At 39.4% G+C, this 16183-nt stretch overlaps 2 protein-coding genes across 3 annotated transcripts; one reads left to right on the plus strand and one right to left on the minus strand.

Annotated features, from left to right (window-relative positions):
- Nucleotides 1-1516: 1516 nt before the first annotated feature.
- LOC113672508 (uncharacterized) lies at nucleotides 1517-7950 on the plus strand. The gene is made up of 5 exons (XM_027188799.2): nucleotides 1517-1971; nucleotides 4668-4862; nucleotides 5260-5910; nucleotides 6516-6705; nucleotides 7019-7950. The coding sequence occupies exons 1-5, from the start codon at nucleotides 1587-1589 to the stop codon at nucleotides 7395-7397; spliced, it is 1800 nt and encodes a 599-aa protein (XP_027044600.2). The 5' UTR covers nucleotides 1517-1586; the 3' UTR covers nucleotides 7398-7950.
- On the minus strand, nucleotides 7867-16073 carry LOC113672430 (RNA-binding protein 45). 2 transcript variants are annotated; one of them, XR_016179744.1, is made up of 3 exons: nucleotides 15741-16073; nucleotides 11984-13243; nucleotides 7867-8611 (listed from the first exon to the last, which is right to left on the minus strand). XR_016179744.1 is itself a non-coding variant. In XM_027188712.2 (2 exons), the coding sequence occupies exons 1-2, from the start codon at nucleotides 16035-16037 to the stop codon at nucleotides 12044-12046; spliced, it is 1497 nt and encodes a 498-aa protein (XP_027044513.2). In that variant the 5' UTR covers nucleotides 16038-16073; the 3' UTR covers nucleotides 10002-12043. The 2 variants fall into 2 exon arrangements, 1 of the variants encoding a protein (XP_027044513.2); XM_027188712.2 differs by lacking the exon at nucleotides 7867-8611 and having other exon boundaries at nucleotides 10002-13243.
- Nucleotides 16074-16183: the final 110 nt, after the last annotated feature.

Below are 16183 nucleotides of genomic sequence, written 5' to 3' on the forward strand. Positions count from 1 at the left end.
GATGGCAGCACGTTACTACAGTAGACGCTCATAACACGCTAATCTATGACAATCAAATTGTCTGTAAAACTTCTCACTGGCTCTGTTTGACAAGCAACTTGAAGATGTTTTTATTACACCAAATAAATGCAAGATTACTTATCTAGGGAATGTTGGTTTTAGAGCTTTTTTTTTGCACGATTCTGTCTCAGCTGGGATGTTGATCACGCGAGGGGAGATAAACAACGCTGCCATGTCTTACTCGTTTGTATGTTATTGACAAAATTCTTGTTTGAGCTTAAGGAAACATTTTTTGAAGTCACGGTGTTTTTTCGTTGAAGCACTGTGAATTCGAAGCAGCGCCCCATTAAATATCCTGGCTTATTTGCTGATCTCGTATCTCATCTTTTTAATGTCCAGTTTCCCTTTAATCTATCAGTACATAAAACGTGACCAAAAAATGAACGAAGTGCCTGTATTTCTAACCATATCTGTTATTGCCTTCTGTCAGATGTTCAACAACCCTCCTAATTCAGTGCCCAAACTCAACATTAACCATCTCTCTTAGAGGCCGGTTCGACACTGCTGATCCAATTAAAATACAGGGCAGTTCCAACATATGAAAGAACAGTATGACCTAATTATGCGTGGCTTGCCAAAGAATCGGTAGATCTCAAGGTAAAGCATCCGCTCTTGAACTCGATTGGAAGGCCTAGGTCTCGACTAAGATTTCTTTCTTTGTCCCACGTTTGTCTCACAAATGTTTCAGATCTTTCTCCGTATCACAGTTTCTGGGTAAATTTTGTTTGCACTATTTTTGGCAGTATGGAGCTTCATGTGACCCTGTTGACAGCAATAAAGAAAAATCACCTCCACAGTGAAAAGAGATCTCTTCATAAAGAAAAATCAATTAATTAACACAGATGGAGTCCATTGACGGCTCTCACATCTGGTTACCTTTTGTCGGTAGAAAATGTTCGAGAAGGCTAGAAAAGAAAAAAATTGAGATATTTATTCCAACATGGGAGGATCTTTATTACTTTGAAGTTAAACCATTTTTCTGACATAAGAAACATAGACGAATATCGTTCTTTAAAGATGTATTTTCTTTCTAAGCCAAGGTGTAGTCTGTACGTTGTGTACATTAGTCGAACAAAGCCTTTGTTCTTACTTTTTAAGGAAAAAGGAAAACAGGAACGACTAATGCTTGAGGACATTTAGGCTCTGTACAATAGGTGCAAGAGAAAGGTAAGGACCTGGGCAAAAACAAATTTAGGAAACTTCCGAACAAAAGCGAGAACTTTGAGTTGAAGAAAGGGAAACCCAGAACATGACTGACTTTCGCGCATGAGTGGTAGGTTCGATTAGCAGTGTCTTGGCGGTCAGTGACGTTCAGGAAAGAGATAAAATGAGGTTGTTAAGTCTGTGATATGATCAGGCTCTCCACAAAGCACGCACAGAGTATAGAAAGTAAATACGAGAGAGTATTGATTACATGACCCCTTGCGATACACGATGACAGCTTGAGTTATATATATACACATGCACGGTATACGATTCACGCATTTGAATTTACCAGTGTGCACCGTTCTCCAGTTTGCGGCAGAATGGGGAAAGACCTCGCCATGATTCATACATCTTACAAAACGTGGTTGTGCAATGCTGCGCTGTTTGCTTTGATCTGTGCTGCATTTGGGGCAGGAGTACTTTTGGGTCCTATTGTTACCGCTCGTGGAAAGGAAGAATTGACGAGGAACTTACATTGCAGCCCAGACGGAGATAAAACATCGCAGTTCGCAAGCAATCCTCAAAGACGTTTGAAATCTGAATGCATTTCTCGAGGGCAACTAAAGGACTTTATGAAGCAATGGAGTCGTACCTTAGGTGATTTGATCGAGAAGAAAATGCTGAACGCCACCAAGAGGAAACTAAATCATGCAATCAGGAAATTCTCTAAAAATAAGGATGTCCAAACGCAGAGAACAATGGAAGGTAAGCTTACGTTTTGTTTTTTTTAAATTGCTAATTTCTCTCACGTAACCTTGTATTAAGCCAAGGAGTAGCATTTGGCGAATAATGATACTATGAGCAAGTGTGTGGTAAGGAATAAAAACACAGCGCCTCTTGTTAATTTTTGCAAGAAAGGGGTGTATTTTGTGATTGATTCTAAAAGAAAAAAACCGAAAATTCTCTTCTTAGTACCAGATTTAATCCAATTTAAGCTTCCAACCTTTAGAATTTTACTTGTCAACGAGCCTCTAATGTTAATCTTCTTTCGATACTTTTTAAATTTCATCGGATCGCGAATAAAAGACGCACACAAAAAAAAGCATCAACAACTACATGAGACCTGTCGAGATACAGTCCAAGTTAAGTAATGAAAATTTCCTCAGATTCACTCAAAAGGCTTAATCATTCGTGTTTTCGAATATGAAGTTATTTGCTGTTAAGAGTATCATCGGCAGTAGATTAAAAACTAATAGCTACATGGTTAATTTTGCCACACACTAACGTTACGACGTCTCGACTAAACTTTAATCAGCTTTTAGCAAAAATAAGGTAATAAAACAGGCCACATCGACTTTAGCTGGACAGCTAACACAACAAACTGTTACAAATAGAAATAACTCAAACAACAGATTCTCCGATTTGCTTTTCAAGAAGTTACGAAAATTTTTCACGAGCTCAGGGCTAAAACATGTTTGATATCAGCTGCAGAGTTTTTTCATTAAGATGTTTCCGTTTGGCTTTCACGAGTTTTTAACGCCCGCAATACAACTTCATTCATCTTTTAAGAATTATTAAAATGGGAATCGAATGCGGTTTCACAAAATTGATGCGGTTTCATAAATTGATTAGAGCGGTGAGTTTCCATCAGGTTGTAAAACATCCGAGAACTCAAAAATCACCCCATGCTGAAACTCAAGTAGTGGAAATCAATATGCCATAAAGTGTGTTTTGCCTCCCATGCAGTGTCGCGGGACATTGATATTCTCTCAGTCTCAATTGCTCAGCTAATTTTTCTCTTATCTCTAATAGATACCCTAAGCAGAATATTAATTTCATGCGATTATCGAGTCACGTCTATTCGATAAACCCAGGAGGGTTCTATAATCTTAATATTTGCCTTGCGTGCTTGAGTTAAAGACTGTCACGAATTCCAGAGAACACGGACATTCTTTCCTCTCGGGACCTCTCTCCGAACACGGTTATCCTGATTGATATCTCGAGCGACTTAAGCGAGCAGTGTGCTTCATTTTGTTTCCTCCCGACACAAGAATTTTTTTGCTAGTATCTCGGCATGTCATAGCCGTTACTCGCTGTATTAGTTTTGCTCTCTGTCAGTGTAGAGATTCAATGTTTTCCTTGATCTACCACCCTGTGATCAAACGACCGATGCTGTCTTTTGGTTCGTGTTGGTTGTGCATATTTCTCCTTATTTTAGAGAGGTCTAACTTAGATTATTCCTTAAACACTTTGCAGTATTTCGTGCTTTGAAACATATTCAAGAATGTTGTTTAAATCATTAAAATCTGAGATCCGGCGATAAGGATAGCTGTTCCCGCGCCATAATGTTGTGGCACGTGGGTTTTGCTTTTGTTCCGCGATTGTGCGGAACAAAAGCAAAATCCATTAAAATATTTGCTCCTCTTGAAAGATGTGGCAATTAAAACCACTCTTGAAACACGAAGGAAACAAGTTTCGCCCCTTCACTCTGTCAGAAAGCAGACGCAGCTTTTTATCAGCCGTTTATCGCGTGTTCGATGTCAGAGTTCAATGAGCCATCGCGTACTGCTGTTTATAGCCTGTCAAGACACCGTGCACCGAAACGCGGATAGACACGCAAACCGAACACAGTAGTTACACCCGCCGCGTCTGAGTGAGGGGGTAATAGACATAATACTGGATAAAAATCCAAGAGTTAAACTAGCAATCCTCAGCCTTTAATTCACAAGAGCAAAACGAAAATTTCTACCTGTTTTCTAAGTCGATTTATACTAAGCCAACTGTCATTGCCAATCAATTTGCACCAGTTAGTTTATTTGGAGAGTTTTCCAGTTTGCATTCAGGGCCATGGCTATCAAAGAAGTTCGCCGATGAACCCTCAGGCGCAAAATAAACTTCTTTAGTCACATATACCCCTGACTCGCTGCCAAAATTCCTCTCTCTACAGTCTTCCATTCTCTTAAAGGAGAAAAACACACGTAACAAAAACAAAAGGAGAAGTGGATGTCAATTGACGATTATCGCCGAAGAATCTCGAAAGACATATTTAAATTGAACCAAAAACCTTTGGAAAGTTTATGCCTTAAAGCGCGTATTTGTGTATTCCTTTAACCTAGTTTCCATTAGGATCTCTAGCACTGAAAAATTCTTTACATTTCTCCTCCTTTGTCTTCACCTGATGGAGGTGTCGTAGGAAGTTAAGGGAAATCTGGAGTCCCTCACAATTCCACTCAATTGCAGCTCTATCTTGGCTGACCGGGCGACCTCAACTCCCCATTTGCGCTTTGTTAACAGCCGACAATTTTGCTTCCATTCAGTCAGGATGAATACAATTTTGTCTTATTCACGATGTTGATTGAGGATATGTATTTACAGCGACGCCAAATTGGATAGAGGTGCTAAATACATCAACACTTAGATAAAGGGCTTTATTTGTTTTAATGGGCTTTTTTTCCCGGTAGCGTTGATAAACAACATGCTAGCCAACTGGACTTCTCAACTGTTACAGCAAAACAACGTGCTTATGCCTTCGGAGAAGCCAGTGACAGCTCGCTCGCCAGAAACCAAAGGGTCCACAGAGAGGAAGACTGTTAAATCGACTACTAAACCAGACCTAGAAGTGATCGAAGTGGACTTTGTTGAGCCCACGTCACAAGGTAACACGAATGAATGGTTTGTGTGTTCAGGTTCTACATGTATATATAGGGTTCAGCAAAGTGTCACCTCAAAAGAACCGACTTCTAGCAACCTCTCCCTTGACTCGAATGTTGACCTACTATTACTGACCATTAACGATCAGTTAACTTAATCTGTAGCCTTCGAGGATGGCTCTTTTGTAGACGTTTTAAGCGGCGAAGCTGCTCAATATGAATGAATGAGACGGAAATCGCGACATCCCTTCTCGCTTAGAATCAATATCGCCCTCATTCATCAGTATTCATCGAGTGCTTAGAAAACCGCTTGCGATCGACTGGAAAAACTTATTTGCTGTATGCTATTGATAACCTCCAGTCCTCTCTTTATTCATTTTCTTATTTGAATCTTGTTTGTTAGATACGTCCGTCAGTATACCCGTTCCCATTGCCCTCTACCCCCTCAATGGCAAATACAAAACTTGGGACGTCAGCGGACGGAGCAATCCCAACGGTAATGCGCACGGGGTTCGACTCGCCCCAGGACCAGACGGAAATCCTCAAGGCTCGTACCAGTTTTCTGGGAAGAGCAGCAGCTTCATTGCATTTCCAAACAAAGGTGCACTGACTGCGAAGTATTCCATAACTCTTCTTGCCTGGGTTAATGTCGAGTCTAAAGGTGGACCTATATTTAACTACAATCCGAAGGGGTGGGGTGTTAGTTTGTGGGTCAACTCAAAACTTTTCCTCGCCGCTAAATTTATTGAGGACGACAGCGCTTGCAGGACGTGTTTGGTTAGCGCGCTGCCGTTAAAAGAAAACGTGTGGAGTTATGTGGGGATGTCTTACGACCGTACCAGTGGCATTGCCAAGCTCTTGGTGAATGGACGTGTGAGTAGTAAGAGAAATATTGGAACAACGATTGGTGATCTGTCAACATCATGGAATGTGAGGATGGGCGCTCGCGCTACGAAGGACGGGAACTATTTTAAAGGTCGGATATCCCGGATGCAAGTCTACGACAGGGCACTGACTCAACGTGAAGTCGAGGTTGTTTCAAGTACTCTCACAGGTAAATTTCATCACTTTCGTCCAACTGTTTTAAGTCTACGGTTTGTCTATCAGCACTCGTCCAAGTGGGTTTAGTGTGTCTGCAGCTGTCTTTCTGCCTCAGTCAGTCTGTCTGTCTCTATTTGTCCACCTTTGTGTCTATCTATTAGTCTAATAGTCTGTCGACCATCTCTTAAAGGGTCTTTCTGGGGTTAATCTTTAGCCGTGAAACGACTAAAATCATAGTCGTCAGGCGTAAAAATTGACATGCAGATTTAAAGCATTAGAAGTTAAAAAGGCAAACTGTAAAAAAGATTTATTTAAGTCAAAACGGAAAGAAATTAATCGTTAGCCATAAAATGGCCAAAATTTTGGTGTAGGCGCATTCTTCGTTATTCCTTTCTTTGAGTTGAAAGAGAAACGAAAGAAAAGAAATTGAGTCGCCCCTGGTGAAAATTTTCGACTCATATGCTGCATGATTGCTTATCTTTCGATTGGCATGAATATCTATCTTATTTATACTGACTTCCTCGGTGAATAATCAGATCTACCAACAGGGTCGTTAAAAGCAGGTTCCTGCTCAGACTGACTCACCTAATGACCTAAATCTTATTTTCTGTCCTACAGCTGGTATCTGCCCACAAGGATGGACGGGATTTCACTCATCGTGTTATTTGTTGTTCAACCGGTTGACAAACCAGTGGAATCACGCTAGACAGGTTTGTCGGGAGCACGGAGGAGACCTGGTCAAGATCGAATCTCCAGAAGAAAACCATTTCGTTTACACACTGGCATATTCCAAAGCTGCCGATAAAAAGTATGTAAAGCCTTTTATTTCAAAATTCATCTAGAACTGTGACATTAATAACGATGTGAATGATCATTGTCGGATGTGTTTGTACAGGGAAGCCAAGTTCATCCTCCGTCAAAGTTTCGGTTTGTGCAACTCACATAGTGGCGAGTAGCTTGGTTTACGAGTTGAAATTTCCTAAGTAAGTCCGAAACTCAAATTGGTGAACCGCGCTGAATTTCTCATAAGGCAAAGTCCGTCTATCTAACTTAAACTGTTTTCATATGACGAGGTTATGGGAGAAAGCATATTCACGAATTAATTTTCTCGTTGTCTCAAGGTACATGTGGATAGGCTTGCTGCGCGGCTCGTCAAGCGAGCAGTTTGCCTGGGTACACACATCTCCTCCAATCCTATATTCCAATTGGGCAATTGAGGAACCGAACAACCTTCATGGACGAGGCGAAAACTGCGGCCATATTTACATCTGGAAGGGCGATAAGGCCATGCAGTGGAATGACGAACTCTGTGTCAACCCGACAATTGGTCCAATGATTTTCATGTGCGAGATGAAACCATTGGATCTCGAGCTCAAACCGATTAACTCTGGAAATTCAGTCATCGAGGGAGGCTCCGGTGAAGGGGAGTCTGGGTCGGGAGAGTCCGCGAGCGGATGGGCCAGTGGAGACGTCAACACCTTCCCGTCCAGACTGGACTAAGTCGCGATAAAGTAAATTACAACGTAGATCGTGGAAATAAACATCGCGCTATGGAATGTATATAATCAATTGCTTTTAGAGAGACAATGCTAACTTTATTTGCTCAGCGTAGCGACTGAGAAACCAGTCATTTTCTTAATTTTTAAAGACAATGTACGCGGAATGCATTGGTCATATCATTTATCTCGACGTACCATATTTTTCCATACTATTTATGAATAGTCTCTCGAGGTGCTGAATTATTTGAGGTCGTTCACGTCACACGACGAAGTATGTTTACGCGAACCGACAATATGAGATACCATCAGCACTGGTTGTAAGGCAGAGAAAAACGGACGGAATCATAGAACCCCTAGGTGCCGGTGTAGCAAACAAAGTGCAGAATGTCTTTGCATCCTACAGGAATTTTAAAAGGATATACATAAAATAGATACAGGACCGACCAAAATACACGGTTACTCGAAGTTCGTTTGTTTAACCAGAAAGACGCGGTATTTTAATTGGCTTTGTAATCAGTAATTTTAAAAAAATATGTAAATTGCATTCTTCTTCATTCTTGTGGTCCCATAACACTTTTTTCACCACCAATTGGAAAAATAGTGATACAAGGCAATCCATATATCTTTAATCAGTTGTCTACAGTCGGGAAACCTGCTTGCATGGTAGATAAGGCAGTCTTAAATTGAGTATCGAAAGCGATTCTGGATAGCTTTGCTCTATGATTGGTCGAGAAAACTCGTGCCACAATCTCAACCAATCAAATGCAACACTAAAACTAGTCCCAACTTGGTCACTCGTGTTTTCCCGCGTTTTAAGCAGGTTGCCTGTTTTTACTTTGAGTTCTCATTGGTTAACGATGATGTCAACCTTTGCTCTGATTGGTCTTTTGGTTTATCGGCACTCAATTCAAAACTTCTCTCACAGTAAAACTATTCATCCTTTTAGCCAGGGTATATATCCAAGTGTTTTCCCTAAAGACGAATCCATTCACATTGTACAGCGATATCACGTCCTCAAGAAGGAGTTGTGTCAGTTGTACTGCTTCTCATTCTTTCAGTTTCGTACGAGCCGCCTTCTTCGTCAATATAGTTTCATTCAAGTAAGAATCGGGAAATGCGATTTCCGATGTGTAGACGAGGCAATGAAAGCGCTTTGTTGTTACATTCTGACTTGCTGCACATCATCCTACATCACGGCTTCGTTTTTCTCTTCTCCTGGTAAGACAAAGAAAACAAATCACTTGAATTCACTTCGCTGAAATGTCTCTGTGTTCGTTAACATCAAGGACGTAGCAAGGGGGGCGGGGGATCGATAGGTGTAGCCGGGAAACACATTGGGTGGAGGCTCCCGTACTATCGTCCTCGAGCATAACACGACAAAAGGGGAGATAAAACACAAAGAAACAAGCATGATAACGCATGTGGATCTCAACAGATTGGAAGTTAAAAACTTGAAAAGATTAGTACTAAGTCCCTCGCGATGCAAAAAATCGTCAGATAGCACGTTTAGCACTCCTAAGAAAACGACATGACTTAAAGGAAGAAATTTTAAGAGGACAAAGAGGACTGCGGTCCAGTATCTCGCAGTTTTTCGGGTATGAAAATAACGACAGTAGAGATGCTGAACGTTCCAGGGGGGGGGGGGGGGGGACACAAAACCACTAACTACGCAGGCTAAATGAACTGCATTTCTTCTTAGGATAATTTTGCTTAATTTACTCAATATAAAACAAATCTACAAAGTCACATGCACTCAGGCACCAAGTTGTTTTCCCCGTAATGAATTGTTTTTGCTTCACTATTCTCGTTCACTGCTCCTTTCGACTGGTCATAGTCCAAACCTAAAACATCACTCCGCGCCAATCGCACTGTGATGTCGTGTAGTGAGTTTTCTTGTCTCTAATCACATCGCTCGAAATACTACCTGGCTATGATACATCTTTAAATATTTAAGTTACATCATAATTCTTAGGGAAAGATTTTTTTCGGCTTGTCACGAGCGTGGGGCAAAGAAAAAAATTCTGAGTCCCTGTGAGGAATCGAACCACAGACCTTCAGATTCCGCGCTCCGATGCTGTACCACTGAGCCACAGAGACTCTACGGTGAGCGAGGTCTATTACGAAGTTCGTATGACACGCGTCCTGCATACTGCTAGGATCAGCAATGTCGATAGCGTCATGTTTGTATATAGAATAAGAGTGATAGTAAGTTTTGAGCCCGGTAAAGATATAGATACATCAGCACATGGACGGTCGGCAAGCCAACTCGTGTAAGTGTGTTTATATCTCAGTGGAGTGAAGGTTGTGATCATGTTATGAGTATCTAAGTCTTACCACTTAAAACGCTAGGAGTGATCAGCGTGTAATTTCTCCCATACAATATCAACCCTGTATTACGGTCACAAGAAAAAAGGAAATGATTACCAATTACAGAGGCTCTTGATTTTAGAAAAATTCTCGTTGTCCTTAGGAAATGTATGGAGAATATTATAGAAAATTTGCAAATTGATGCTAAAATGTTAAGGCTTAAAAAAAAAACCTAAGATGTGAAAACCCTCAAAATTGTTTTAAGGCTTTTACCTAAAAAAAAAAAAAACTTTACCAGTAAAACAGACCAATAAAATTTATTTTGCCATGTTTCACAAATGATACCTCTGTAAACGTAAGTCACGTATTAGCAAATAATGTTTTAAGATAACTCTGCTGTGTACAACACGTAAAACACCTTTTTGACGTTAGTTTTTGCACCTAGACATTAACCTTCTTGTGAACTACGAAAACGTTACCTTCTGAAAACCACAATTTAACAACGAGAGAGTAGGACGCGGCTAACATGTTTTTTGTCACCAGATTAATATGTTTATAACCTACAAACGGCCTGTAATTTTGCCTTGGTCAACGTCAAACATGAAGAAACGAAGCAAGCCATACCCACAAGGCCAATGTACCAAGTTGCTTCCTCTCTTCTTGCTCAACAAACTCCAAAACAGTGAAAATAATTTATCTAAATTTTGGATACCAAATCCCTTTTAGGAACTCAACTAAAGAATTTCATCAAAAACTTAAACTGTAAAACACTGAAAAATTTCCAGCATTCTTGTATAAACCTATGAGTGGAAACACCATATTTCATATGTTTTGTGACCTGAGATAAATTGAAATTGTTAGATTAGTACCTAAAACCCACAATATCTTTGTTAACCCTTTAACTCCCATGAGTGACCAAGACAGAATTTCTCCTTACAATATCAATACTATATCAACCAGATAAGAGATGAGAACAAAGAAAAATATCAACTTGGGGATAATTAAATGATCCACTATTAAATTCTCTGAACTAACATTATATGAATTTTATGGTTGACAGTAAGGAGAATTACAAATTTGATCTGGGAGTTAAAGGGTTAATTTATTCTCAGAACTCTTAATAATTTTGAAGACGAGATAAAATGAATCATAAAAAATGAAATGACTAAGGAAAAACCAATTAAGTACTTGATGACACAAGTCTTGAATGCAAAGAAATTTTTTTTGTGTAACTTTAACAAGACCGTTTGCCTTACTAAGCATCCTAGAGGTATACAACTTAAGAAACTTAAGAAGTAATGTTTATTGCGAGGACGTATTAGTGACCCTTATACAGGTAAATGCTGATAAAAAACATATTCCTTAAAAGAAATGAAAAGAGTCTCACTGAAAAGATTCTGTGGACAGACTTTCTGTAGGGTCAGTTAGGGAAAAAACCCTACACATGCACATGAATGCAACTCAAAACCCACTGAAACAGTGGAAACTGTTACTGCTCATGAACAAATCTGAACCATTACCAGGCCACCAAGTTCCTAGTTTATGACTGAAGACAGATCTGTCTTAACCCTCTAACCACTGAGAGTGACTAACATCTAAACTTTAAGATCGCAAGAACTAAGAATGATCTCTGACTAACGAATCTACTGATCGTTAAACAAAGTCTCATTCTCAGTACCACAGGAAATGTAAAGAGAACAGTATGGAGAATGTACATACTGATGTTAAGGTGTAAAGCGTTAAAGTCTTAAACAGAGACTTCAAAGTTTTTTAGTTCTCTTAGATTTGTAACTATGCTACCTTAACTGATCTTTGGATTTGCTTTACACTTCATATGCAACTTTAATTCCAAACTACCTTCCTACCAGTATAACATTGCACAAACAGTTCCACAACTTTGGTTGATGTAGAGTCTTGCCGTCATTGTTCTGTGAAATACAGTCCCCAAGAACCATATCTTTCTTGATGCAGTCTGTATGTCCCATGTCTCCCGTGAAGTTCAGTCCATAAGTTCCAAATAACATGTGATATATAGTCAAGTTCCCTGTAATCCAGTTCTTCATGTCTGTAAAACCAGTCCATCAAGTCCAGTGTCTTTCCCATTGTCAAACAAAGCAATTCCAGTGGCAGTGGAGCATGTGTGCTTGAAAATGAGGAAAAGCTTGCTATCTGTGCTCAATGTTGTTTTAACTCAGTTCTACAAGTTGATTGCCACATGACATAAACCACAAGGGGTGTCTTGCATAGGAAATAAACATGAAGAAACAGGTTCTACATTACCTTTGATACCTTAGTCTGTGAGGATGAAAATGCTAGTTGTGTAATTCTGCTGTTCTAACATCATGTGCGAGGTCGTTTTCTGGACGCTTCTGACTTGGGTGGATCAGCATGCATCACCTTCAACTTCATACCAAGAACTTCATGGCCATGCATTCCTTCAATGGCTGCATCCGCAGACTCCTTGCTTGCAAACTTGGCATAACCAAAGTTACGATCTTTCATCATCCACACATCAATCAGGTTCCCAAACCTGCTGAAGACATCCTTAAGGGCACTTTCTGGTGGTGGGGCTGGTTGACAAACAATAAACAGTCTTGAAACAACCTCAGAGGTTGGATCTGCCAAAGGAGATGGTGCTGGAAGAGCTGCTGAAGTGTAGACAGCAGTAGAGTAGTCCACTGCATATGAGCCACCAGTGAGAGATGATTTAGAGCCGTGTGACTGAATCTGAAAAGCTGTGTCACTACCCTGCCCTGTACCATTACTACGCATTCCAGGAGGATCTTCCGCATATTTTACCACAAGCTTTGAGCCCAATGGGTATTCAAACCCATTGAGTTTTTCCTTAGCATAGATTGCAGATCCTACAGAGTTGTATGTGACATAAGCAAAGCCCTTGGATTCTCCAGTGCCATAATTCCGCTTCAAATCACACATCTGCATACCAGGAATGATGTCAAACAAGCGCGATAATTGCTCTGCCCCTATCATAGGGGACACTTTAACAAACAGCCTGGTGGGGGTATGTGACGTTGTAATAGACTCTGCAACTGCTGCTACAGGGTTTTGAGTTCCATAGTAATCTGAAACTCCCTGAAGCGATGCAGCATTATTCACATTCATGCTGACTGCATGGCTGCTGACTGGTGCTGCCGCAGCCTGAGGGTAATTATTTACCTCTAGAAATGGATTGTGTGGGATTAATGTAGATTGCATGGCTGCTGCTGCAGCTGCTGCATTTCTGGCAATTTTAGCTGATTTGGGCTCAGCCCAAACAGCTTTAAGAGTCTTGTCACAGTTCTCAAGTGCAACAGCTGCTGCAGATGACTTCCTGAACTTAACATATCCAAAACCTTTGTTGTCACCAGTTTTATGGTCACGTACAATTTGGACATACTCTATCTCCCCAAAGTCCTGGAATTTTTGACGTAAGTTATCCTCTGTGTACTCTTTTGGACAGATGATGAATAAACGGGTCAGTGCTGTTTCATCATGAAAATCTGTTTTAGAGCCTGAACCTTTAGACTGGGCAATCATCGCCTAAAAACAAAATAATAAAAAATGTTCTTATTAGGTGAGAAGCAAGAAAGGTTGAATTCTAGAGATCTAGAGTGCCAGTTTCTTTGTATAAGTGACAGATTAACCCTTTAACTCCCAAGATCTAATTAGTAATTCTCCTTACTATCTGCCATACAACTCTTATGATGCTAGTTCAGAGAATTTGGTATTGGATCAACTAATAATCCCATGATTGATGTTCTTCTCTATTCTCACCACCTGCCTGCTTGATATTGTATTGATATTGTAAGGAGAAATTCTGTCTTGATCACTTGGGGGTCAAGGTAAAATCTGGGCAAAGCACTCCCAAAAGAATGTGTACCTTTTTAATTAAGTTTATATCTTTTTAAAAAATAATTGTAAAACATTTTGAATACATTCATTTGTTTATAAAGGTTCCAATTACAATTTTTTTTTCACAATAAACTTTGTTTATTTCCAACCTCAGAAAAGCCCTTTGTGCTGTATTGAAGAATTGTTGACCAAAAATCCAACCAGCCATCACCATTTTTCCATCCTGCCAATTTTGCAGGCAGCTGGCCCTTAGCGACAAACCCTGATCCCTCATCTCACTCCTAGGGCAGTACCTTAGGTAATGAGCTGTGATAACATCTTATTTCACACAGGGTATATATCACATCCATAAATAAAAAATCTTTTTTCTGATCTTCAATTCATTTGAAAAAAATACAGCACTGGTAAGTCCTGCAAAAAACCATTGTTTGAAAGGCTAATGGACAATGCCATAAAGAGGTTCACTTAATATTTCAATAAACCAAGAGTTGATAGTACTTAAAAAAAAAGAATCACTGGCACTAAGAGAAAAATCAATTTTAATCTTACTGGCATACTGACTAATTACCATTTGAAGAAACTTGATGCAAACCATGTAAATTTGCTTAATGAAGAAATATTGGCTAACGAGAGATATTGTAAGACCCTAAGGTGAAAGACATATTAAAATCCTAAATCTTCAACAGCATTTACACAATCTCCTCTTGTGTTGAAAGAAAGATATAGGATTGAACAAGAAAAAAAGGCTTGTTATTGTAGTGTGCACCTACAATTTTGGTACAAGTACACAAAATACTACAAATACAAAAATAGTTTACAAGTTTAGAATTAAAATATTTTCATATACCCAATAGGTTTCAATAATAAACTAATTGTTTGCCATCAAACATACACGAAGGAAACTAATACTAAAAATTCCTCTTCTCATGAGGACATGAAATATAAATAACCACTGTTGGGTGCCATCTGCAAATTCAGTGACACTCATATAATTTCCAAACACCTAATGAGCAATTTTGCTTTTTTCCATGTTAGAAACAAAACCTGGACTTGAAAGAAGCAATTAGTGATATGAACTTAATTGACTCTCATAAAAGCCCAGAAGAAAGTGAAAACCTTTCAAAAGTTGTCTTACTATGGGGAAAAAATGTTCTGTTATGTTTACATAACAACCAACCTTTCCATATAGCACCTTTCAAACAAAAAAACCCAACTTTTCAAAGATTGAAAATATAAAGATTATCTTGAAAGTAAACCTTTTAATTAATGTTACAGACATTTTTGATGCACTCATCAAAATTTCATTTTGAAAATTAAGGAAAAATTAGTTTTAGAAGCTTCACCTTATCAAGATTTCATGTCACTCAAAAACACTAAAGCAAGAACAAGCTATTTCCTATCAATTTTTAACAACTTTCTCTTGGTGAGATGAACAAAGAGCTCTTGGAGTCTGTAGGGGCATTTTGTAAATTTATCCAAAATATAACTCAAGATTGTCCAAACGCAATTAAAGTTTACAGAAGAGATGACGTTTCTGTCTCGCTGAAATTCTGATAAAGAAGTTTGCGATAAGCATATGATAATATTTGGCCAATTATGAAGTTAATAGGAGATCGTGAAATATTCATGCTTGAAAGGTACATGTTTTTCACTTATCCACGTTGAAACACCCTACGGAGATGTTTAGGGTGACATAAAAAAAACAATACGTGCCAAAACCAATTTTACGGAAGAAAATCTCATCAAACAAAGCAATCGCTAAAGATCTGACCAAATAGATATGTTCTTACATAGATCTGTTTCCTAGCTTATGGCAAAAAAGTGGTCATGTAATATAAATAATTGAAAGCTTTTGAAAGCATTCGATTTAGACAATAACTCTGCTTCCCTTTCTTTGATCCATCCATCACTATTTCTAGCAAGGAAAATATTAGACTGAGTTCTTTATTGTAAAAACCCGAATAAGAAACAGTTTCAGCTATAAATGCATATTATCAACCGTAACACCAAGAAAAACGCTTTGAAAGCTCCCAAAGAACAGGTTTAAGTTCTAGCACATGGCATTTTGTAATTAGTAGTGGGATGTTAGGATGCTTACGATAGAACAAACTTCAATACAAACTTCAACATAAGGGGACAAGAGATGATTTGTTTGAAATCTGAGTCTGTCATAATCAAAACGTACCTTAATTGGTTTAGGATCATCTGCAATAATTTTTCCATCCATTTCTTCGCAAGCTCGAGCGGCCGAAGACGCTTTGGCGAACTTTATGTAACACACGCCACGATTTTCTTTCGTCTGTTTGTCCTTCACAACCCAGATATCTTCAATGGTGCCAAATTGTTCGAATGCGGCTCTCATGTCTTCCGACGAGTGCTTCTTACTGCAGACTATGAAAATACGCGAAAAAGGCGGGCTGTCCACGTCTACACGGCTAGAAATTGAGCCCGTATCCATACTTTGTTGATTACTCACAGCCATCTTGAAAGCTTTGAAAGCAGCAGCCGTGACGCGAACTGCCTCGTGGGAAATGAGCAGTTCCGCGTTTTGGTTCGCCCCAGTTCTCCGAAGTGATTCTTATGCAGAGGAGGGGAGAGTAAGGGGACAAGTGATTCTCGATAACAGAA

This window comes from Pocillopora damicornis, chromosome 9 (genome assembly GCF_964200805.1).
Source record: "Pocillopora damicornis chromosome 9, jaPocDami1.2, whole genome shotgun sequence".
NCBI classification, from domain to species: Eukaryota; Metazoa; Cnidaria; class Anthozoa; order Scleractinia; family Pocilloporidae; genus Pocillopora; species Pocillopora damicornis.

Excerpts from the sequence above, each read along its gene's own strand:
- LOC113672508 (XM_027188799.2), top strand. The coding sequence starts at position 1,587 with ATGGGGAAAGACCTCGCCATGATTCATACATCTTACAAAACGTGGTTG. Across the intron at positions 1,972-4,667 it reads AACGCAGAGAACAATGGAAG|CGTTGATAAACAACATGCTA; the intron begins GTAAGCTTACGT and ends TTTTCCCGGTAG. Across the intron at positions 5,911-6,515 it reads TGTTTCAAGTACTCTCACAG|CTGGTATCTGCCCACAAGGA; the intron begins GTAAATTTCATC and ends TCTGTCCTACAG.
- LOC113672430 (XM_027188712.2), bottom strand. The coding sequence starts at position 16,037 with ATGGCTGTGAGTAATCAACAAAGTATGGATACGGGCTCAATTTCTAGC. Across the intron at positions 13,244-15,740 it reads ATGATCCTAAACCAATTAAG|GCGATGATTGCCCAGTCTAA; the intron begins GTACGTTTTGAT and ends TTTTGTTTTTAG.